The sequence below is a fragment of the Crocuta crocuta genome, unplaced genomic scaffold, assembly GCF_008692635.1.
Source record: "Crocuta crocuta isolate KB4526 unplaced genomic scaffold, BGI_CrCroc_1.0 scaffold138, whole genome shotgun sequence".
Classification (NCBI taxonomy): domain Eukaryota; kingdom Metazoa; phylum Chordata; class Mammalia; order Carnivora; family Hyaenidae; genus Crocuta; species Crocuta crocuta.
The window spans coordinates 4,479,155-4,503,331 of NW_027532585.1; the positions used below are offsets into that span (position 1 = coordinate 4,479,155).

General features: G+C 38.3%; 1 protein-coding gene across 1 annotated transcript in view; it reads left to right on the forward strand.

The window, feature by feature from the left end:
• Window positions 1-24,177, forward strand: part of PDZD8 (PDZ domain containing 8) — a 90,649-nt gene that overhangs the window by 24,866 nt on the left and 41,606 nt on the right. Inside the window, exons 3-4 of the mRNA XM_077779522.1 lie at window positions 3,625-3,750; window positions 19,709-19,811. Coding sequence (XP_077635648.1) covers window positions 3,625-3,750; window positions 19,709-19,811 — 229 coding nt within the window. The remainder of the gene's footprint in view (window positions 1-3,624; window positions 3,751-19,708; window positions 19,812-24,177) is intronic.

The following is a 24,177-nucleotide window of genomic DNA, read 5'->3' on the forward strand; positions in this document are numbered from 1 at the left end:
GCAGCTTTTTTTAGGCTGCATCTGCCCTAAATCCTCAATCTCCCCCCAGGTTGCCTTTCATCACAGCCTCCCTTGTTCTTGAGAGCACACTTACGTCTGAGCATCTCCATGTTCTCTGGTAAATGAAGTCAGTTCCTTGGGAAGAGGTTAGGAGCTTTTTTCAGGCCTGCCTTTCCCCCTCCTGCCCCCTTAGCAAAATCTTTTGAGCCATGGCACTGGGGGTGGGGACAGTGGCCAGCTTCTCCCTGAGTGAGTGACACTTCCACTCCAGGAGCTGGGTGCCAGGTGGGGTAGGGGGTGGCAGCAGCCTGAGGTCCCTTATCCTGGCCTCTCGGCATAGAACCTTCGTGTCACAGGGCAGGGCGAAGACGATCAGGGCTCCAGAACGCTCAGGGCCCTGCGTCCAGGGTGTGCGCCCCGTACCCCAGGTGGGGCGGGTGAGGGACGGGAGCTCCTGGCTCCTGCCTGCACCTGCCCGCCCGGGCGCAGGGAGCTCGCCTCCCGGGGCGTCCGTGCTGGGCCGCTGAGCACCAGGACCACTGCCGTCGTCCTCGCTCCTCTCGGGAAGGAAGCCCCCTGGGAGCCGAGGCGAGACCGAGGCGAGACCGCTGTGTTGGCCGCATTCGTCTGGAGACCATGTCTTCCTTGCTGGGCATATTGGAGGTCTTGGCTTAGACACCCCAGACTCTCACTGTCCTTAACCAGTTTTCCTGGTCAAGAAAATCTATGAATAGAAGTTCCTTCCTTTGCTGTTTACCTTTAGGGCCACTTCAGAGGCTATGAGTGTTTGGTGTCTGTTTTTATGTTGATAATTTTCATCAGTGTTACTACAGAGTGTGGGTCAGTGCGTCTCTTTGTCCTGTCACTTTATTTTTTTAAGTTAAATTTAATTTTTGAGAGAGAGCGTGTGCGTGCACGGGGAGAGGGCGGGAGAGAAACTAAAGCAGGCTCCGAGAGGCCTGATCTTGTGACCGTGACTGGCGCCAAGTGAGATCGACCTGACCCAAAATCAAGAGGCGTTCACTTAACTGACTGAGCCACCCAGGCGCCCCCTGTGCTGACATTTTATTTTTTATTTATTTATTTTTAAAGTTTTTAAAAATGTTTTTTATTTATTTCTGAGAGAGAGCGAGAGAGCAGGGGAGGGGCAGAGAGAGAGAGGGAGATACAGAATCTGAAGCAGGCTCCGGGTTCTGAGCTAGCTGTCAGCTCAGATGCGAGCCTGATGCGGGGCTCGAACCCATGAACTGTCAGATCATGACCTGAGCCGAAGTTGGACGCTTAACTGACTGAGCCACCCAGGCGGCCCTGTGCTGACATTTTAGAAGTTGCTCTTTCTGGGTTGGTTTTTTAAGGTTTCTACAGGAGGAAGTAGAGATAGCTTGTACAGAGAACTGGAGTGAGAAAACAGTGACGTTTTTAAGTTGATAGATTAACAGAAGAAAGGCTAATGAATTCTACAGAGGCTAATGCGGCGGGAGGGGAAGGTAAAAATAAGGGGGAGAAGTAACCTGCTTTACCGTTTGGATTTCCTTACTGGTTTGAAATACTTAAAGGTTTGGACTTCAAATTTTGAAAACCAAGTGTCCTTAGAGAATGTAAATGTGTGGATTCTGTTTATTAGCTTGGTGAACAAATAGCTTTATCCCAGGGTTTAGCATGTTATTTTTAAATGGAATACATTTTTCTGATTTTAATGTACTTCTGTGTATAAGCACTCAGCACACGCTGCTAGAAGCATTAATAAACCGAATTAGATTTTATTCCATAGAACACTGAAGTCACATACCTGTGGGAATTTTTTTTTTTTTGTACTGAATTTTAAGTTTATACATGAGAAGAAAAGTTGATTCATAGAGGAGCTTTGATTTAGCTGGATTATTATATTCAAAGTTGGTTGTGTATATAGTATAGTGATCTTCGTAATATTTCACAGAGTGACAGTCCTGTGTTCTATAGGAGCCGTAAGGCTGTGTGTAAAAACACTCAGTTACAACTTTGTATTAATGTGATAAATTTAATTCATAGTTTATTTTTTCTTTCAAAATCTAGTGCCAGTTTGAACAAGTGACTTCAAATGCCAATTTAAGGAGCTAAAGAGGACTTTCTGTTTTCCATCTAGTTCAGAAGCAGGAGAAAAGCACTGAGCATTGTTTGTGTATCTATCTGTCTTTCCCTGAAAAGATTTTCCTTTAATCCTGTTCACTGGGAAACCATAAAACAGTATTTGCCCCCCTCTATCAATATCTTCCAGTATAAACTGTAGTAAGCTGTTATTTTCTAAATGTTTATTTCATTTTTAGCGTTGGGTTTTTGTAAATCAGCTCAACACATAGTTGAGTCCTGATGGTGTGTGTGAAGGGTACGTACAAACAGCTGTGAGCAGGTCACATTTGAGATTTCAAAGCACAGCAGTTTAAGTGACTGCAAAATAGTAGAAGCAATGTGTGAGCTCTGCTGTGATCTAGGACCTAAAGCCGATTATGGAAAGTGTTCAGGATTTGACTAGGCTTTGAGAACTAGGGGAAACATCCAGTTGGTTTGAAAGGCCTGAAAGCTGGAAGATGCATAGTATCTTCTGGGTACATGATGTGATGACACTTCCTACATAGGAATGGTTCTCATAGGGGAAAATGCCATTGGGAAGGTTAATTGTGGTGGACCCTGAATGTGAAACCAAGAACTTCTGACTGTGTTTTTTTGTGTGTGGTCAGTGAGAAGCCATTGAAGCTTTAAGCAGACAAATGCTGTGTCTAGTAACAGAGCATAAGGTGAATTGAAAACTATAGGCTCCCAAGCCGAATTTTCTCTCATTTTCTTTGTCCTTTGCTTAATGGAGGAGTATGAATTGTATTTCGAATTAAAGATTTTAAAGCCTACAAGCTGCTCCATGAAAACCCAAGTGTTAAACCGTAAGAACATAGGACCAGCCTGAATGATTCATAGGGAACCGAAGTGTTATGTAATTTGGGCTTTGATAGAGTCCTACTAGCTTGAATTCTGGTACCGCCACCCACCATGTAACAGTGAACAAGTCCTTTAACCTGTGAAGTTCACCGTTCTCATCTGGGGAGGGAAGCTAGTCTGTCAGCCCTCTCAGGATTGTGAGCTGGGAAAGCTTAGCACACTGCCTGGCAAATAGTAAACAATTCTGATGATACCCTTGCCGACACTGATTGTTGTTGATGTTGTTGTGATGAGTAATCATTATCATGTACTAATTACTATCAATTGTATTGTTTCCAGGAAAAAAATGCATTCTGAATTTTGATCTTGTGCTGTAGGAACACTCTTCCATCTAGTCCAGAAAGAGTTGCTCTCCTGCTCCACACAAGTTTCAGTTTCAGGGCCTAATGATGATCATCAGATTTTATGGTTCTTTTTTCTAAGTGTCCTGCCTTGTCACCAAGGGCATGCCCAAAACCCCGGGGGGAGGGGGTTCTGGGTGCCACAAAGAAGGTACCATCTGTTGCCAGTCCAGTGTGATAAGCTTTGGATTTACAGGGCACGTGCAATTGAGGTTTTTCTCTCTCTGTGTGTGTGTGGGGGGGGGGGTTTCCTACAGATTGGTTTGTTACTACGCTTTATTGTTCAAAAATTTAGACTTATCTTTACTTTTCTCAGGTTTAAGCCATTTTTTCCATTCCAAACCTTGCAAGGATTTGAAGAAGATGAAGATGAGCACATCCACATACAACAGTGGGCACTTACTGAAGGCCGTCTCAAAGTGACGTTATTAGAATGTAGCAGGTATGTTTTTGTTTCCTCGTTGCTACGTTTTGGGAAAGTGCAGTGAGAATGTATGCAAGCATATCTGTGTGTGTTCCCCCTTTGTGTTCATTTATATTGTATGATCTATAAATCTTTAATCATGAATTTCATAAAACTAGTCCTGTCCTGCTTGCAAAACATTTAATCCATATTTTAGAAAGTATTCTAATGGAGGGGATAGTTTATTCTTCAGTAATTCCCAGACATTTTAATGCTTGAAGCTCTGGAGGCATATTTCTAACTTACTATTGCAGAGCCGTTTATAGTATATTTTTGAGACATTTTGTGATCATTTGAAATACCCTGAAAAGTTGCCCAGACTTAGAAACTCCCGTGATTCTTAAAATTTTAGAACTGAAAGGCATCTCAGAAATACTCTTGCCCAGCTTCCTTATTTTGCTTTCCCAGCCCTGTAAGTCTAAGCTGTGTTTATATCTTGCTTAAACTCCTTTCTGCACTAACATCCTTACTTTTTTCCTCAGGCTGGTTACCCATGTAACCACCAGAATGAGCTTTTTAAAATGCAAATCTTCCTGTCACTTCTCTACTTAAAATTCTTTAAGGGCTTCCCTGTTACTCTTAGAATATAGACGCAAATCCTCGCTCTGGCCTGCGTGCTCGCCTCTCGCTTCTTTCTCCTCCCAGCCCCTCACGCATAGTGCCTCAGCCACATGGACCTTCCTAAGGGAAGGGTTTGGCAGATGTTTTCTCTCAAGGGCCGCAGAGTAAATACTTGAGGCTTTATGATTGGCTGGTCTGTGTTGCATCTGCTCAGCTCAGCCTTGTAGGATGAAAGCAGTCCTGGATAACAGGTAAACAGATGGGCATGGAATGGCTGTGTCCCCATAAAACTCTACATAGGAATTGCATAATTCTCATGTATCACAGCATATTCTTTTGATTTTTTTTTCCCATTTAAAAATGTAAAAACCACTGGTAGTTTATAGGCAACACAGATACAAGCAGGGGGCTGGACTTGGCCCATGGATCGTAGTTCCTTATTCCCTGCCTTAGATATTGTGAAGTACCAACCTGCTTATGTTGACACCCCACTCTATTCCCGGCTGAAGGCCTTGCCCCGTTTTCTGCTCCTGGAAACCAGTCTTCCTTGATCCATTTCAAAGGCTGCCTCTTTAATGTATCTCCTGATCATTTGAAGTATGAGTGTACTGTCCTTATGCTACATTTCTGTGACACTTGTTTATACCACTTATTTGGTACTTATCACTTCTATCTTTATTTCCAGCACATAATAAAAACAAGTGCCTGAGTACAGAGTTCTATTTTGTACCCAGTGTATTTGTGTCCTTGCTAATAGTTAGGTTAATTTTGAGTATAGTGGGAATAACCTAAGTATCATTTTGTTTTACCTTGGAGTGATTCAGTATTGTACATCGTTATGTCAGGAAGTCGGTCTGAAAAGGATTTTTTTTTTTTTTTAAATATTTTATTTATTTCTAGGAGAGAGAGAGACAGCATGAGCAGGGGAGGGTCAGAGAGAGAGGGAGTGACAGACTTTGAAACAGGCTCCAGGCTCTGAGCTGGCAGTCAGCACAGAGCCCGACGCGGGGCTCGAACCCACGAACCGCGAGGTCATGACCCGAGCGAAAGTCGGACCCTTAACCGACTAAGCCACCCGGGCGCCCCAAGGATTTTTTTTTAATCAAAGAAAGACTAAAAATGCTGTAGATTTTATAAAAGGGACTGCAGCATACAGTGAAATGACATACATAAAATCACGACTCTACACAAGTCTAAATTTTAAGCGGCTAAACTAATAGGGTATAGTGAGCATGAGTATTAAATACGTAATTAAAATTTGGGCTTGTTCTATTAACATTTGGAAGGACATTTTTCAAGTGGTCTGTGTCTAATTTTTCTTGTAGATTTACATTTCTTACAGATTCAGAATCATAACATTGGTTTACTTTTTCCAAAATAATCATAGCAGCTTTGAAACATAGGAATTTTTAAGAACTAGTTCTTTTACCTTAATGTTGCCGGTGGGGTTATAGATTGATTATGTCTGTTGGTTGTGGCTCCTTAACCACTAGCTGTTGGTGCCACCTTTGCTCACCATTCTTGTGCTTTACCTGAGACGCTGCTTGCTTAAAGCCTTGCCTTCAGCCTCGAATCAAAGATTTCATGAAGGCACTGAGAAAGTGTAGTCAGGCATCATTGAGGTCATGTTAGATTGAGATATGTGATACAGAGAAAGGCGTTACAATTTGAGTATTTGTATCCTACTTTATTTTAATAAAGAACAAGCTGTATAATGACTCTCTGAAAGAACATGCAAGAAGCCAGTGATCTTACGGGGTATGGGAGTGGGAGGACCGGATTGATGACGGCCGGGGTGAAGGTGAGAGGTAAACTTTTCACTATACATTTTTTTTATATCATTTGATTTTTGTTACTATATCACTGGTCAAAAAATTAAAAAATCAGGACCAGTATTTCTAGAGATTTGATATGGAAGACATGGATATAGTTATTTCTTAACTCTCAGGTTTCTAGAAGTTGAAGGGGAAAGCAGGGACAATAGCCTGTTTTTAAGTGTCTCCTGTTACATTGCCATCACCCTCCCCCAGGTGGCTGCTTAATCCTGGGCAGAAACGCACTATCTAAAGTGTTTTCCAGCCACTATCTTTATAAACCCAATCAAATAAAGTTATCTAGTGTTGTGGTGCTTTGTTATTTTCACACAGTGTAAGGATTACTTAAAATTGTTTATGAAGGAAAAAATAAATTACTGTCTTCTACTCATCGCTGCCTTTTTGTCTTTGACTTCTAAATATTGTTTTCATATTCTTCTCATTAAAATCTTACTTACATTGTTTTTCTTCTAAACTTTTTTCTTAGTATAAAAAGTAGAACTCTCAGGTCAGATAGCTTCCATGTTTTGTAGGATTCAAACTAAAGAGGATGTATTACTGCAGTCTGAGTATTTGTATTTTAATCATTTTTCCTGCTCCTGAATGTAAACTCATCTTGTGTAATATATTGTAAACTCTGAAGCAGAAAGCAAGTGAGACTGTAGAGATAGTGGAAGAAAAAATAAAAGCCATTTTATCGGGGAGGAAGGACAGAAAAATGCTTATATTTCAATTTTGCAAACGTCAAAGCTTAAGACTCCTAAACCATGACTGTTTCAATTAGTGATCAGTGAAAAAGGTTTGGAGCAAATAGAAGAAAATTATCAAATCAAATTTTTAAGAGAGCATAAACATTTAAAATTAAAACATTTCTGGGGCACCTTAGTGGCTCAGTCACTTAAGCGTCTGACTTCAGCTCAGTCATGATATCAGTGGTTCCTGAGCTTGAGCACCATGACGGGCTCTTTCATGAGTTCGAGACCCATTTTGGGCTCTCTGCTGTCAGCACAGAGCCTGCTCAGATCCTTTGTCTCGCTCTCTCTTTGCTCCTCCTCCACTTGTTCTCTCTCTCTCTCTCTCTCTCTCGCTCTCTCTCTCGCTCTCTCTCGCTCTCTCAAAAATAAACAAAGAAACTTAAACCTTTCTGTGGACCATTTGTATGTGCATAAAATTATTTTGAATTAGCAGGCTGTCATGAGTTAAAGTTTCCAAGGTTTTTAGCATGTAGACATGCATATTCACATTTCTGTTGCTCGAAAGAGACCTACATGTTCAAGTTGTTATAATGTCATATGTACATTTATTATTGTTCATAGCTTTAGCTTAATATTCTTATAAGAGTTTATTTCTCAGGTTTTTTTAGAACTTGACCTTGAATCTGGTAAAAATAATATAACTTTAGTAATTCTTTCCCAAGTCCATAAAATAGAACATCAAAGTCATTATCCCCCAGACAACCATAGTTCTGTATGAGATTTTTATTTTTTTAAATTATTTTTCTATTTAAAAATTTTTTATTTTTTAAATCATCTATTTTGAAATAATGGCTGTTTTGTGAGAACTTATTTTATTTTATTTTGATGTAACTTCAGACCTACAGAAGTCTATGTGAAGATTTTTATCAAACTACCTGTTGTAAGGGTTTAATCATACATTTTGCCAATAAGGAAAAAAATTAGAAGTATCTGTAGGAAAATTTTACTGAAGATGTTGGAATTATACAACTGGAAACTTTATGCTTTGAAGGCAACAGGAAATGGAGGTAACACGGACTTTTGAGTTAGAAAGTGCTGTGTTCATATCCTTGCCATGTGCTCTCAGGGGGAGAGTGCACTCAGGGGAGTTGCACTCCACAGAATGGTGGCAAGGAGATGGGTACAGAAATCACGGCGCTTCCCACATAGTAAGCCTTTGGTAGATGGAGCCTCTGTTATTATGCCTGAATATAATCCTAGTATTTATCAAGAAGGAAACAAATCTTGAAATAAAAGTGTACTCTTTGCAAATTTGTTGTGAGAACTGGAATTTGAATTTTATTACTTTATTTTTTTAAATGTTTTTATTATTTGGGGGAGGGGCACGTGCGTGTGTGCGAGGGATGGGCAGAAAGAAATGAGAGAGAGAGAGAGAGAGTGTCAGTCCCTGACATGGGATTCACATTCACAAACCGTGAGATTATGGCCTGAACTGAAATCAGGAGTCTGATGCTTAACTGACTGAGCCACCCAGGCATCCCTGAATTTTATTACTTTAACAGTTTTAGGTCTCACACTGTAAAGGAAAGTTCTTTTCAAATTATCTGAAATGTAGTTTTGAATTTCCCAATTAAAACCTTGGGGGCAGAAACACAAGTTTGTTTGTAAAAATTGGTGCTAACACTTTCCGTCAGAATTTTAAAAAACATTCATTCTGAATTTTTTTTTGCATTGACTAAAGCTGACTTTTTGAAACCACGGATGAATTAAATTTCTATATTTGTAACACTATTAGAAGGCTAAATTATTTCACATTAGTTTTGCAGTCATATTATTGCTTTTTAGATTTATAGTTTATAAGTTATTTTCCATCTTAAAGGGTTTGAGGTATTTTGCAAACAAAATATTTGCCATGTGCATTTAAATAGATAAATTATATCAAAAACAACTATATAGAGAAGAAAAGATCAGTTTTCTGGCAGTGAAGGAAACTTGATGGATTACTTAGCTCTTATTTTCTGGTATACTGTGCATGTTTTTCGGGGGAAAAGAAATTCTGGCACCAGATTCTAGGAGGGTTTTGTCATCTACATTTTTGTGTTAAAAGACAGTGATGTAGTGGATACATTTTCTTTTCGTTGGCTGGTTTTATCAACCAGTTAGTCACGTTTTAAACAAACTAAGATTATAGTTGGTGAAGGCAAAACTATGAAGTTTTATTGTGTGAGTTCTGTACTCCAAAGTGGGATATTTAGGATAACCTGTCCCTAATTATAGATAGGAGATTCTAATTAAGGTCAGTTCTTCACTGAGTCACACTGTTCTAAAGTCTGTATTTTGTCAGCAGCTTCTAACGTGTTGTTTTGTTTTACTGGGTTCCAAAAATACATCATTTAAAATTTTTTCAAGTGTTAACACAAAGACAAAACACCACAGCAGTTGACATTGTACTCTATTGCCAGAGTCTTCGCTTATTCCCCAGTTATCTATTCCTAGCATGGATTCATGGATTCCTATTTCTTTCTTAACTGGCCTTAATTATTTTGGTGCCTGAATTGTCCCAGGTGTGGCCTCTAGGAGCCCGGCTCCGTATGCTGCTGCTGACAAAATTCTGTCTTTTTTTTCTTCTTTTTTAAGGACTTTATCACTTTGTGATATGACAGCTCTTCTAAGTTCATTTTGTTTGTTCTCTGTCGCAGTCCTAGAATCAGCTATTTTTCCAAAAAGCCCTAGTTTCTTTTAGTAGAAAAATGATACTAAAGAATCAATGTCTGAGTGTTGAGTGTATTAATTGCTACTCATGAATAATCATAGGCCCCTTTAGCAGACAGTTAGGAAATACATCTGTGTATAGACATTTATACATATGATACATACAACACATACATAATTTAGAAATCATGAATTCACCCAGTACTTCGACTTCCAGTTCATTCTCACAGGACTATTCCTGGTCTCCGTTGTTCCCCCTTTCATATTTTTGTCCCTTGAGCCCTGGCTCCCAGTAACATAAGCCATTTACCCATTTGCTCAATTCTATATAATACATCTTGGATAGTTTCAGAATTGCTTTGTCCATACAAAGAGAAGACATACTTATGAAAAGGAATTCAGGATTTATTTGCAGTTCTCTCCTGCTCTATCCAAGACCAAGGGCATGTTGTCAAGTACTGTATTCGTAAATTAGGTTAATTTTCCCCTTTCGATGTGTTATGTTACTCATTTGAAATCTACTTGGGTTTATTTTTTTTCCTGTTTGTTTTCAGTTTCAGTCTGCCTCCCTCCCACCCCTGCCTTTCCATCTTTACTGATTCTTATTTTAATATGTACAGCATTAACTTGCTTCTAAAATCCAAAACAATACAAAAACGTATACAGACAGTCCTTACTCAGGACAGAACTATGTTAACCAAAACCTTGCATATCAGAGCAGTGGGAAGCGGGGACACTCTTCTTCCATGAGGTAGCTCAGAGCAAGGACTGCCTGTATGTACAGTCATTCCGATCTTCTGTATCTTTACTGATTTTTGTGGTCTAGTTCTATCAATTACTGAATGTAAAATATATTTAAATTTTCAAGGATGACTATGAATTTATCTCTTTTTTGTAGTTTTATTATTAGGTGCATATGTCTTCTTGCTATATTGACCCTTTTACCATTATGAAGGGTCCCTTTTTGTCTCACAGTGTTTCTTGTCTTGATATTTATTTTGTTTAATATTGATAAAAGTGCCACAAATTTATTATGTTTATTGTTTACATGGTTTCTGTGTTTTTTTCCATGATCTTTTACTTTCAGTCTTTTTGCGTCTTTATATTTAAATATATATTACAAATGGTTCTTTTATGTGTAGTAGGACCATCTCTGCCATTTACACTTAATGTAATGATTAAGTTGTATTTAGGTCAATCATTTTGCCATTTGTTTTTTACCTCATCTGCTGGTTTGGGGTTTGTTGTTGTTTTGTTTTGCTCCTCTGCCCTTTCTATTCTTACTGTTTTATGAATCAAATATTTTTAGAACTTGACGCAGACCTTTAATTTGTCAAAAAACACAGTATCTATAGAAAGCACAATAAAGTGAAGCATTATTATAAAGGAGATATGCTTGTATTAGGGAGGTAGCTTCAAGGTGACTTTTTGATGTCCACATTACATATATAGCAAAATGTTTAGTTCTTCTGTAGAGAAGGCTGTTAACATTATGGAATTTGAAATTCATTTACAAGATGAGTTGTTTTAGAAGTTACAGCCACAAAGTATTTCTAGCTTGCATTGGTTGGCAATCCTTCATTTGGGTTAGTATTGTTTGATTCTGTTCACTTGGTTATTTTTTACTCTAGCATTAACTGGTTTTTTGTTTTAATTTTTTATTGTTTGTGTATATTTGAGAGAGAAAGAGAGTGCAAGCAGGGAAGGGGCAGAGAGATGGAGACAGAATCTGAAGCAGTCTCCAGGGTCCTAGCCACCAGCTGTCAGCACAGAGCCTAATGCAGGGCTCGAACTCCTGAGCAGTGAGGTCATGACCTGAGCTGAAGTTGGACCCTTAACCGACTGAGTGACCCAGGCGCCCCAAGTGTTAACTGTTTTTAGTTGTGGGTTTTTTTTTTTAAAATCTTTCTGGAGCACCTGGGTGGCTCAGTCGGCTAAGCTTCTGACTTTGGCTCAGGTCATGATTTCATGGTTCCTGAGTTCGAGCCACACCTCGGGCTCTGTGCTGACAGCTCAGAGTCTGGAGCCTGCTTTGGATTCTGTCTCCCTCCCTCTCTTTCTGCCCATGCCCTTCTCTCTCTCTCTCTCTCTCTCTCTGTCAAAAATAAATAAACAATAAAATCTCTTTAAAAAAACTCTTTCTGAAACAAGGCTAAATATTAACTTTATTTCTTGAGTAGTTGATAAATGGGTGTTCTTAAATTATCTGCATTTACTTGTTTGATACTGTATCTTTTTTAAAAAAGGAAAATGTGTAGTTAAATTTGAAGATATTTTTTGGAGCATGACTCTGGAAATACTTATATTGATTTTAATAGTATTTGTTATCTGTAATATATAATAGGCACTTAGCATTCATTAGTTCCAGCCCTCAGATATCTTATATTAGTATTATTCTATCTGTTTTTCTAGATGATAAATTGAGATCTGTATGTTACTTGTGCACCGCATCCTGCTAGAATTTGAATCTAGGTTTGTCTGACTCCAAAGTCTCTCATTCTTTCTATTTTTTTTATAGCTTAAAAAATGTTATCAATGAAAAATCTGGTTCTGAAATTTTCCATACTATGTTGGAAGTATACAAATTTTGGATTCGAGGGCAAGTCATTATTTTTTAAATGTTACCTTTTCAAGAACTTGTACTAATTCTTGTTGGTACAGAATTGTGTACTAATAATGAAGTATCATTTAGATGAAGACTGAAATCTTTCCTTCCTGGAGGGAGAGATCAGAGGAAATTAGCCCAAATATGAGAATTTAAATTTGTGTGAATGCTGTTGAAAGATGGAAGGAATTTCTTGGAACTATTGCTGAATATTATTCCTAGAGGTCTGTATACATCTGTAACTATAAAGGTTTGTGAATTTGACAGAACGCACCAAACGAATCCAATTCCTGTAGAGATCTTGAAACTATACTGTATTTATTAGCTGCTGAAGTTCCTCTAGGGGGAAAAAAAGATATTTTCTTAGTTTCTTTACATTTCTCTAGGGTAGAGTTAAATAATCCTCACTGTAATTAGGTTGCTTTTAACTAGAAGCTGACTTTACAGAAGATTCCAAATTTGGAATTTATCTTTTCTTCCTCCACTTCCTCTTCCCTAAGGTTATTATGTCAGAAGATAGTATTGTTCCTTTTGTAACTGTATATATTTGCTGCCATTTCATATAGCAAACATAGCTGTTTTAATTCCTCTGATGTCTGGATTGTAAAGAAATTTAAGAAAATGAAGTAGGAACTAGCTGACCTAAAACCAAAGCTCTGTTTTAAAATGCCACACTCCAGAATGTTTTAAATGTAATGTTGGGTATGCTATTTACTTATATATAATACCTCCAACAAAAATGAAGTAAACTGTAAAATGAATTGTGGTGAGAAAATAGAATTCAAAAGAATATTATGTGTTTGAACTTTTCCTCTCCTTGCTCCATCGTGCCATAACCGTCACTCACTGATTCTAGTATTTTTTCATTTATAGATGGGACTCAAGATTTTAACCAAAAGATAACTGCCCCCCACTTTCTGTCAAAATTTCTTGAATTCATTCGTCTCAATTTATGTAGCCCAGACTTTCATTCACTGGCTGTGTGATCTTGGGTAATTACCCAACTTCTCTGTGCCTCAGTTTTTTAATCTGTGAATTAGGGTAATAATAGTACCTGTCTCATAATTTTAAAAATTAGTGAAATAATAAACGTAGAAGCTTTTAGAACAGACCTACGTTGATTGTTAGCTGCCGCCACTGCTCCCAGTTCTGTCGCTACTACTGTTACTCTGTGTCCACACGGAGGTGAACACAGAAGAGTGAGGACACCAGTGCCTGTACTCCAGAAACTTACAGTGTAGCTGGGACTAACAGACTAGTATGTAAACAAGCCAACTACACAGGCCGTCTTACTTGAGATGAGGCTTAGAGAGTAAGTACTATAGAAATTTGGTGCAAGGAAAAAGTGTTTTGGAGATGAAAGTGCTATGGAAAACTTCATGGATAAAAGGTGTATCTTCCAAGCCTGGCAGGCAGATGGGTAGTAGATTTGAGTAAAAGCGCCAATAAGATAACATACGTGATTAGAAACAGAGCCAATAAGATAACGTAGCTGATTGGGAAAGGAACCAATAGGACAAAAGTGAGAATTTGTGAAGTATTTTCAGGGGCCTGTCTGAGGGGAATACAGATATTTTTATGAAAAATCAGGGCCAAATTTTCCAGCAAAAGAAGTCCAAGATAGTTATCCTTTAATCAGAGGGAAGTTATGGAAGGTGTCTGAAGGTGACGTTAAGAAACAATTGCATTGGGGCGCCTGGGTGGCTCAGTCGGTTAAGCTTCAGCTCAGGTCATGATCTCGCGGTTCGTGGGTTCGAGCCCCGCGTCGGGCTCTGTACTGACTGCCAGCTCGGAGCCTGGAGCCTGTTTCAGAGTCTGTGTCTCCCTCTCTCTCTGACCCTCCTCTGCTCAGGCGCGCACGCGCTCTCTCTCTCTCTCTCAAAAATAAATAAGACATTTAAAAAAATTTTTTAAAAAGAAAAGAAACACTTGCATGAAGAAGATTGCTATTTATAAGGTAGATTGCAGAGAGAGAGAGAGAGGTTGAAGCCCCAGAGACTAAGTAGTGTTACAGGTTAAAGATGATGAGGTCCACACTTGAAAGAGCTGTATTTGTAGGGACAAAAAGTAAAGGACAAATAGAATATTTAGGACAGGGTTTCGTGAGTGGCTGAATACGTGGATTCAGGCAGGGGAGCCAAAGCACTGTTAAGGATTTGAGTAGAATTATGGTTATCATTGACTTTGATTTGGTCAGCAAGTATTGATTATTTTCTAGATACCGGAGGTTATAAAGAACAAGACGTAGACAGCTTCTACCTTTTAGGACGAGTGGGAGTAATGTGTGTGTTTCAGAAGGGGAGGAATGTGAGTTTATACATCTTTAGCAGTAGGGCATGGTTAGATTTCCATGTAGAAAAGTGTTCTGTAAACTTGGGATTTTAGAAGCAAAGCAAGAGAAAGACAAGGACTGGACATTAGGTTTGGAGGTCTTTGTCACTGACAAGAGAGTTGAGTTCTAAGTAGGATGGTTTTGAGGGGAAGTGAGGAAGTAGTATAGGCAGGTAAACACATCTAGGAGGAAGTCAGGTAAGTTTGATTCTTTTCACAATGGGTGAGTTGATATTTGACTCCCTACCGGTGCAAGACCTCTTTCAAATTAAGTTTAATCATTAAAAAAAAAAAAGTTTTTTTGTTTTTCACTTTTGCTGTTACAATGAGGTCCTTATAGAAGGGTGGGCACATTGGGAATTCCTTTCCTTTCCTTTTGGTCTTGAGTCCTATAAATTCTGTCTCTTTTTGATAGGTGGTGGTTGTGTTTATAATTAACATGAGGTGCAGTAAACCTTTACCTTTAAAAAAAAATACACCTTTTGAACTTGGAAAGAACTTTCATAGAGCTAATAATAGTTCTGTCAAGGGACAGAGGGGTTTGAAGGTAATTTCCTTTGCCATTTTGTTCAACAATATGGACTCTTCCTTCCCCCTTTCCAAGTAGTATAGTAAAAAGCTTTTGTACCATTTCTTGCTTACTCATCATCTGTTGAGTGTTCATTTGACTCAAAATATATTAGCCAGTGATTATTTCTACTTGTTTCTGGTGATCATATAATTCGAATGGAAAGCCTTTGTTTAAGTCAAGATTGCATCGTATGTGCGTAGGATATAGAATGAAAATTGTTTTAATGTTTTTTAAATGTTCTGCGTCAGCTAAAGCAAATGCTTTCTACATTCACCTAACTTGGCTGGTACTTTTGTTTCCAGTAACTTCCAGGAAAATTTCCAGGATTTCCAGGAAATCCTTCCTGGCATGGCTCCAGAAATTTACATGTTTTTCCAAATCTCGAGATACCAGTCAAGAAATCTGGAAAATGGGGGAAAACGTTATAATTCTTCTGCAAGAATTAAAGCTTAATATTCAACAGAGGCATTACTGATTGAAGGAATCCAGAGTACACATCAAAAGCAGGCACAGGAAACGCTGACAGAGGAATTATGGCGTGGAGACCAGACACGGAGCTTGTAAAGAGGAGCAGCCGTGGTCTGAGCAGCCAGTGGTGGGTGTAGCTTTTGCCCCGTCTATAACTGGGAGTCATTCTTGCCAACAAATATTAATACGTTTGTGTCACACAGTATACTTTATACAAACCCTAAGGAATTATATCTTCTTTTCCCCAAGAAATAACAAGTTTTCTAAGCAAAATAAATTCTTAATTGACACTATGACACATGTTCTGTTAACTTTTCTGGGAGAAACTAAAGTTAGTCTGTTAGAGTACTAGTAATGTTTGCTGGCTTTTTCTAATATTTGAATATTCACCGTAGGCTACAGTTCTTTGTAAAGTGCTTTAATGGAAGAAGATGTGAATGTAGCATGTTCTGATTTAGAGTCAGAAATTGATCTAAAATCAGAATTAATAAAAGCAGTGTCCATTTCAGTGGTGAAACCAGATCAAACAAAATATTTTCATCATTAAAAAAAAGAAAGTTTTCTGAAGCAAAATGTACCCTAAACATCCAACCTGAAAGTGGTTTTGGAAGTACTTTTAACAGTTGGACCAGTTGATAGCAATGCAAAATGAAAGTTTTTTGTCCGGAATATTTGTCACAAAACAAAGTTTAAGATTATCAGGGCAGTTTGGGGCACCTGAGTGGCTCAGTCAGTTAGCGGGACTCTTGATCTTGGCTCAGGTTGTGAGTTCTAGCCCCACACCAGGCTCCGCATTGACAGCATGGAGCCTGCCTTGTGCTTTCTCTTTCCCTCTCTCTCCCTCAGAATGAATGAGTGAATGAATGAATGAACGAACGAATGAACAAACGAAAGGATACCTTAAAAAAATGGTCAGGGCTGTTAATGTTTTGTGCACCTTCAAGTCATTGTTAAGAAAAACTATTGAATGTTAAATATTTGTGGTATTTCAGAATTTGATACAATTTTCATTTGGAATATATTTTGTTTCAAGGCACCCTTTCAATATTTTCTGTTCTTGAATATCAGGTAAAAATCATGTTTATATTCTATTGAAATATGTAATCTTGTCACAACATATTGATTCATAGTAATGATAAACCAAGTATTTATTATCATATCTTTTTGCAACAAATGTTTAAAGCCTTTGTGTAACCCCACTGATTTACTATTTATTGTTATGATCATGCATTATTTTTTTCTTTAATCAGTTTTATTAAGCTATAATTCATATACTATACAATCCATTCATGTAGAGTGTACGATTTAGTGTGTTTGAGGGTTGTGCAACCATCAGCACAATCCAATTCTGGAACATTTTTGTCCCTCCTAAAGAAACCCCATACACATTGGGAGTCAGTCCCTATTCCCCCCAGTCCTCCTCCCCCAGCCCCAGGTAACCACTAATCTATTTTCTGCCTCTGCATTTGCTGAATCATACAGTATAGTGTCTTTTGTGACTGGCTTCTTTGACTTAGTATCTTTTCAACATTCATTCATATTGTGGCACATATCATTACTTAATTTCCTTTTCTTGCCAAATAATATTTCATTGTGTATATGTACTACATTTTATTTACCTCTCCTTAGTTGATAGGTCTATGAGTTGTTTTCATGTTTTGATTATTATGAATAATCCTGCTGTGAACATTCATGTTAAGTTTCTGTGTGAATGTATGATTTTATTTCCCAGGAATGGAATTGTTGGGTCATATGTTAACTTTTTAAGGAGCTGAAAAACTGTTTTTGAAAGTGGCTGTGCCATTTTACATCCCGTCCAGCAAAGTGTAATGATTCATTTCTCTACATCCTCACCAGTACTTGTTACTGTCTCCTTTTTTTATTAGCCACTTAGTGAGTGAAGTGGCATCTCACTGTGGTGATGGTTTGCACGTCCCTGGTGGCTAATGGTGTTGAGCCGATTTTCATGTGCTTATTGGCTACTTGCAGATCTTCTTTGGAGAAATGTCCAATTTTAAATTGGGTTATACTAGACCCTTATGAGATACACAGTTTGCAAATATTTCCTCCCATTCTGTAAATTGTCTCCTCACTTACTTGGTCATGTCCTATGAAGCACAAAAATTTTAATTTCATCGAAGTCTCTTTTTTTTTTTTTTTTTTTTTTTTTTTTTTTTTTTTTTTTGGTACTTGTGCTTTTGCTCTCCTATCTTAAGAAACCATTGCCTAAATCAAGGTCACAAAATTTTGCTTTTATGTTTTTTTCTCTTGCATTTAGGTCTATAACTCATTTTGAATTAATTAGTTTTGTGTTGTTATTTTTAAAGACGTTAAAAAAGTGTTATGAAAATGTAAAAATATGAAAATAGTGTTAGGGTTTCAGGGATGGATTCTGAGAATTGCTTGATCATTCCTGAATGCTGAAGATAAGTATCTTTTGGGAGTGTGGGAGCAGTAGCTGGTCATAGCCTTCTCTGCATGACTGGAAAGGCCCATAGGTAGTTTACTCTTTTGAACAGATGGTGGCAGCAGAGCTTGGATGAGTAAAAATTCTTTTTATACTTAGTATTTTATAATTATGAATCTTCGTGATGTTTTTGTCAATAGGTTGTTAAGCATTATTAAATATACTTTTAAGATTAAGAACTAAGTTTAGAGATTTTTTTTCTGCAAATTTATTCAGACTTTTTAGTTTATGAAGCTGATTTGTGAAGTATGGACATGATTTGCTCTAGGTCTCCAACCTTAGGACACGATTTTATATTACTCTAATGTGTTTTTCAGTTTACTAAAAAAATTTCTTTTAATCTTTTTGAGAGAGAGAGAGAGTGGGGGAGGAACAGAGAGAGAAGGAGACACAGAATCTGAAGCAGGCTCCAAGCTCTGAGCTGTCAGCACAGAGCACGATGTGGGGGGCTCGAACTTTGGAACCGCAAGATCATGACCTGAGCTGAAGTCAGACACTTAACCCACTGAGCCACCCAGGTGCCCCTTTTATTAAATTTATATATTTATTTAGAGAGTACATGTATGCGCATGTGTGCATAAGCAGGGCAGGGGTTTGGAGGAGACAGAGACAAAATGAATCCCAAGCAGTCTCCACACTGTTAGCTCAGAGCCCAGTGCAGGGCTCAGTCTTACAACTGTGAAATCATGACCTGAGCCAAAATCAAAAGTTGGACACTCAACCAACTGAACCACTCAGATGCCCGTCTAATGTGTTTTATCGGCTTTAAAAAAAAATTATCTCACTTCTTCCCCCCATGATCTTTGTGTAGACATAAAGTAATAGAGTAGCAGTCAGATACTGACTAAAGCTAGTCTCAAGCTTTCTCCTGAAACACATTGGCAGACTTATGTTCTGATTTAGAAGATAGGTAATACGGAAGCTAGAAATAAGGATAATTATTTTTTTCCTTTAGTGGTAACACTGCTTTATAACATCTCAAGATTGGGCCTGAGATTTCCCTTTTTGGATTTGAATATTAAACAGTAAAGTTAGGTGATTCAATTAATCCCTTGACAGTTGTTTTCAAGATAATAGAAATAGCAAACACTTAGTGAACACTTACTGTTTGCTTGGTGCTATACTGAATGCTCCGGCATGCGTCATTGTCTTTTGTTCTCACAACAGCTCTTAAGTGGTACTGTTTTTGCCCTGAATTTTTCAGAGAAAGCGATGGGTTTTGAGAAGTTAAATAATTTGCCTAAAGTCATATTAGTAGATGGAGAAGTATGTGGGTATGTTCATCAGCAGCTATGCTATACTATTTTAGGTGTGTGTAATTTGTACAGAGGTGGTATCGTACTTTATGTGTCACTCTCTAACTTAGTTTTTAAATTCAACAGTCAGATTGGAAATCTGTAGCTTCTGCTACTATGTATAGCTGCCTGGTCTGCTACTATGTATAGCTGCCTGGTCAGTTTGTTCACCTCATGAATATCTACTATTTTCTACTTCGTCTAGTTGCTGAGAAACAGCTTGTCCTGAATTTCACCTAATCTTAGCTTTACTTCCCTTTCCCACTAGAGGGTGTACTAGGTATTTGACTTACTTTTTTTTCTGTTACCAAAATTATAAATAGTAATGGAGTAATTTATCACTTCGTGGTATAATCAGAAAGAAAAAGTTTATTTCATATACCTGATGTAATCGTCTCCTTGTTTTATTTTTATGCAGGTTACTCATTTTTGGATCCTATGACAGAGAGGCAAATATTCACTGTACACTTGAGTTGAGCAGTGGTGTTTGGGAAGAAAAACAGAGGAGTTCTATTAAGACGGTAAAGTGGATTTGCATAGTGTTACATCTTCATAAAGTTTGTATTCTATAAGTATGCTTTTAATAACATTTCTATATCCCTAGAGTTATTTTTGGTCATGTGCAAATAATGATGAACATCTCTTACTGGTCCTATTGCAGTATACATCAGTAATAAAATGAACCACATAAAACTAGTATTCCGAAGGCTTGCTCACATAAGAAACCTACTCTATTTTTACTTCTAGAACTCTAAAATTATTTCACAGAGATGGAATTAGAATAACTCTAAGCATCTTAGAAAGTGAGTAAATTTAGAGCATTCTTTCATTCAATAGATGTGTTATAAATGCTTACTTTCTACCAGGCACTGTGTACGATGCTGAGGAAACAGTTCAAATTAAGAAAAGACCCTGTATTTTTGGTGCTCACTTGGGGTAGAGGTTTGGCATGAGGATTAGAAGAGGGGAAAGGCGAACTACATGTTACAGGATGGAGGTAGAAATGACAATAAATGGGTAAACCGAAGAAGTGAACAAGGTAATTTCCAGAAATTGACAGATATTATGAAGAAAATGGGGTTATGCCAGAGGAGATGGCTTAGATGATGACGATGACGATGGGGAAACCATTGAAACAATGACACTGAGGCAGGATGTTCATCAGCTCGGTTAGAATTTCAGATAAACTGTGAATAATTTGTTGTTAAAAGTATTTCCCCAATTTGTATTTGCTAATCTGCCAACCCCACACTGGAAATGGGGCCTGAATCATGAAGAGGAGCAAGCCACACAGAGTGTGGGGGAATGAGGGAGTGCGAGGCACTTCCAGCGAAGGGAGTGGCAGACGTGTGAGGGCAGGGGAGCTCAAGGAGTGCGCTGGGTGCCTGAGGACCGAAGGCCAGTGTCTGGAGCATCGTACGTGAGGGAGCGAGTCGTGTGTAATCTGTAAGGAGCTTGCATTTCACTGTTTGTGGTGGGAGGGTTTTAAGATGACAGGTGATGTGATCTTGTGTACGTTTGTACAAATGCTTGTGTAGACAAAGGTTGCAGGTGGGTAAGAGCACTCCCTGAGAGAGCCGGGTCAGGAGACACTTAGGGGAAGGATGGATACTTGAACCAGGTGATGGCTGAGAAATAGAAGAGAATGGATTTGATATACTTTTGGTGTATGAAGGACTTAAGAGTTCTGGTTTCTTTTTTTTTATTTAAAAAAGATGGGGGGGACCTGGGTGGCTCAGTCGGTTAAGCGTCCGACTTCAGCTCAGGTCATGATCTCACGGTTCGTGGGTTCGAGCCTGGCGTCGGGCTCTGTGCTGACAGCTCAGAGCCTGGAGCCTGCTTCAGATTCTGTGTCTCCCTCTCTCTCTGACCCTCCCCTGCTCACGCTATCTCTCTCTCTCTCTCTCTCTCTCTCTCTCAGAAGTAAATGAAAAACATTAAAAAAATTTAAAACATTTAAAATAAAAAGACTGTTACCCAAATTGCAAGACTGAAAAGGCTATTAAAATATTTTAAATGTTAGAATTAAAAAATAAAAATAGTGCTTTACTCTCAACATATTTTAAGGTTGAGTTAGATTCTTTGGGTTCTTAAATAAATAAAAATTGTCACTAGTTATTGGTTAATTTGTTTCTAAAGTGAGTTGATATTTTCTGAATATTCTGGTAGCAGTTTTAGTAGCAATTATTATGTGCTTCTTGCAATTTGCATAAATCTACTAGTCTATTAAAGATTTAGAGTATTTAGCAAAATGTTGTCTACAGTATTTCTTTATTAAGCCCCTGAAGCTTCACAAATGGAAACAGAGTTCCAGAATGTTATGGCTGTAATTGAGACAGGGGGTGGGTGGGAAGGCCAGGGAAGTTGAGGCAGAAGAGTCTCTTCCCTTAGGGAACCACAGCCTTTTTTTTTTACCACTTTATTTCATTTCCTGAGCATATATTGAAATATGGGTTTAGTAATAATAAAATTCCAAAAGTGCCTCTTGAAACCCCAAACCTCTCTTGAATTACTTTTAGTCTTTTGAAAGAAAAGATCCATTTAGCATGTCAATAGTTTTTTGCAGGAATAAATTATGGTTGTATTCTTTAAAGGTGTACTTATATATTGTTTCTATTCAATTTCTCTTGGTGGCAATATAGCCAATCCTGTGATTATTTTTTGTAGCCAGTATTTAGGAACACTATTTCTTGATTATGTCTTCATTATGGTGAATAGGTACTTTTGAACTATGCTACCTAGCTGTTTTATAGTCGTAGTAATGGGTTATGGTTTCTCCTAGAATAATGTTATTCTTTATAGCATTTTTTTAACCTTTTTTTAAATGTTTTATTTCTTAGAGCGAGAGAGAGCATGTGCAAGGGGAGGGTCAGAGAGAGAGAGAGAGAGATACAAAATCTGAAACAGCCTCCAGGCTCTGAGCTATCAGCACAGAGCCCGACACAGGACTCAAACCCATGAACCGTGAGACCATGACCTGAGCTGAAGTTGGATGCTTAACTGACTGTGCCACCCAGGCGCCCCCATAGCATTTTAAAAAATAGGCACAGTTCTCAACTTTTAAAATAGATCTTTAAGCATATTTTCATGCTCTTAAAAAATATGACTTTTAATGGTAATGTGGTATCTTTGAATGTTCTTTTGACCTTAAATTGTTTCTAATTTCTTTCTGCAATAATTTTATGAATATCCTTACATAAAAATTGAGTAGTATGAAATTCTTTTGGAATAACTAGAATAATTTTGATCTGGGTGGGAAAATAGGAGTAAAGCTGGAAAAGGAGGATGGTCCACATAGTTTGAATTTATGAAGGTGGTAAGGAGCTGGTGAAGATTCTGAGCATGGGAATTACATGGTCAAAATAGTGGTTTTAGAGAATGTCTCCCATTTCTTTGATGGTTGTTCATGCCCCAGCTTTCTTCTGAGTTACATCTCAATTTGAAGCAACTCCTTAGGGGAATAAAATAACCAGTCCTGAACTACATGAATACGTAGAAGAGCATTATTGTTTTATACAGCTATGAAATGGTCGTAACTTGGCCATTGCTGTTGGCATTTTCAGTTTCCTTTATTATATTTGCAAAGATATGAGATTAGACAGCTTTAATATTTTACAGCAAAGGTTAGTAGGATTTTAATCTTGAGTTACAATTTTAGGTCTTTACAGATGCCATAGGTAGTTGTGGAGAAAGTATTGCAGGTTACTTGTTACATCTGGTGTCGAAAATGTCAGCAGCAGTTAAGTGTCTCCAGGCACTAAATTACATGTGTCTGAATTTAATAACTCTAGGGGGGAGAATTTATCGTGTTCTTCAGGGCTACATAAAACATTGCAGAAGAGGATTAAATAATTTGCAATACATTGCAGATTGGGCTAGAAAAAAGAACATCACTAAAAAATAAGTATGTGAAAGTACTTGATGAGTTTAGAAGCTGTCTTTGTATAAATACAGTTTTCAGGTTTAAATTAGTTTAAAAAATTTTTGTTTTAACATTTATTCATTTTTTTGAGAGACCGAGAGAGACAGTGAGAGCAGGGGAAGGATAGAGAGAGAGGGAGACACAGAATCTGAAGCAGGCTCCAGGCTCTGAGCTGTCAGCACAGAGCCCGAGGTGGGGCTCAAATCATGAACCCTGAGATCAGGACCTGAGCCAAAGTCAGACACTTAACCTGAGACTGAGCCACTCCAGCACCCGTAAATTAGTTTTTTGAATGTTGAAATGTATTCAGTGAAGTGATCCACTAGTTTGAAAACGTAGAACGAAAGAAACTAATTCTTTCCATATTTTAAATGTGCTTGTTAGTCTTTAAAGCATTATCATGTACCTTATCATGTTGCTGATAGTGAGAGATAATAATAATTCTAGATAAAATCTTTAGATTTGTACTGTTGGTACAAGTGTTAGGAGGTGCAGATGAACAGTTTTAATGTATTAGCTGCAAGCATTAGCAAAAGCAAATGAATAGTGGCTTAGGCAAGTAAAACACTTGCCTCGTGTGCCACACTTTAAGTACAGAGCCCGGCTCTTACCTGGCTTCCTGCTCCATCAGTCTTAGCGTGAGAGTTTTGTCCTCATGGATGCAAGATGTCTAGTGCACCCCTAGATATCCACCCTTCAAGAAAAAGGGTGAGGGCTACAGCCTGCCAGAGGTACAGGTCAGCCACAGTTTGTCTTTTTTAAATGCTTTCCTGGACCCGGAAACATGGAGGGGAGGGAACCCCCATAGCGGGGAGCCACAGAGAGTCAAGGGGAAGAGAAAGAGCAGCTGAAACTGCTCATAGAACAGTCCCTGGAGAAGAGAAAAACCTCGGCTCTGGACAGAGAGTGATTCTATTTCTAGCTGTGGCGCGGACTTTGGGCTGGGTGCCTCGGTCCCAGGCGGT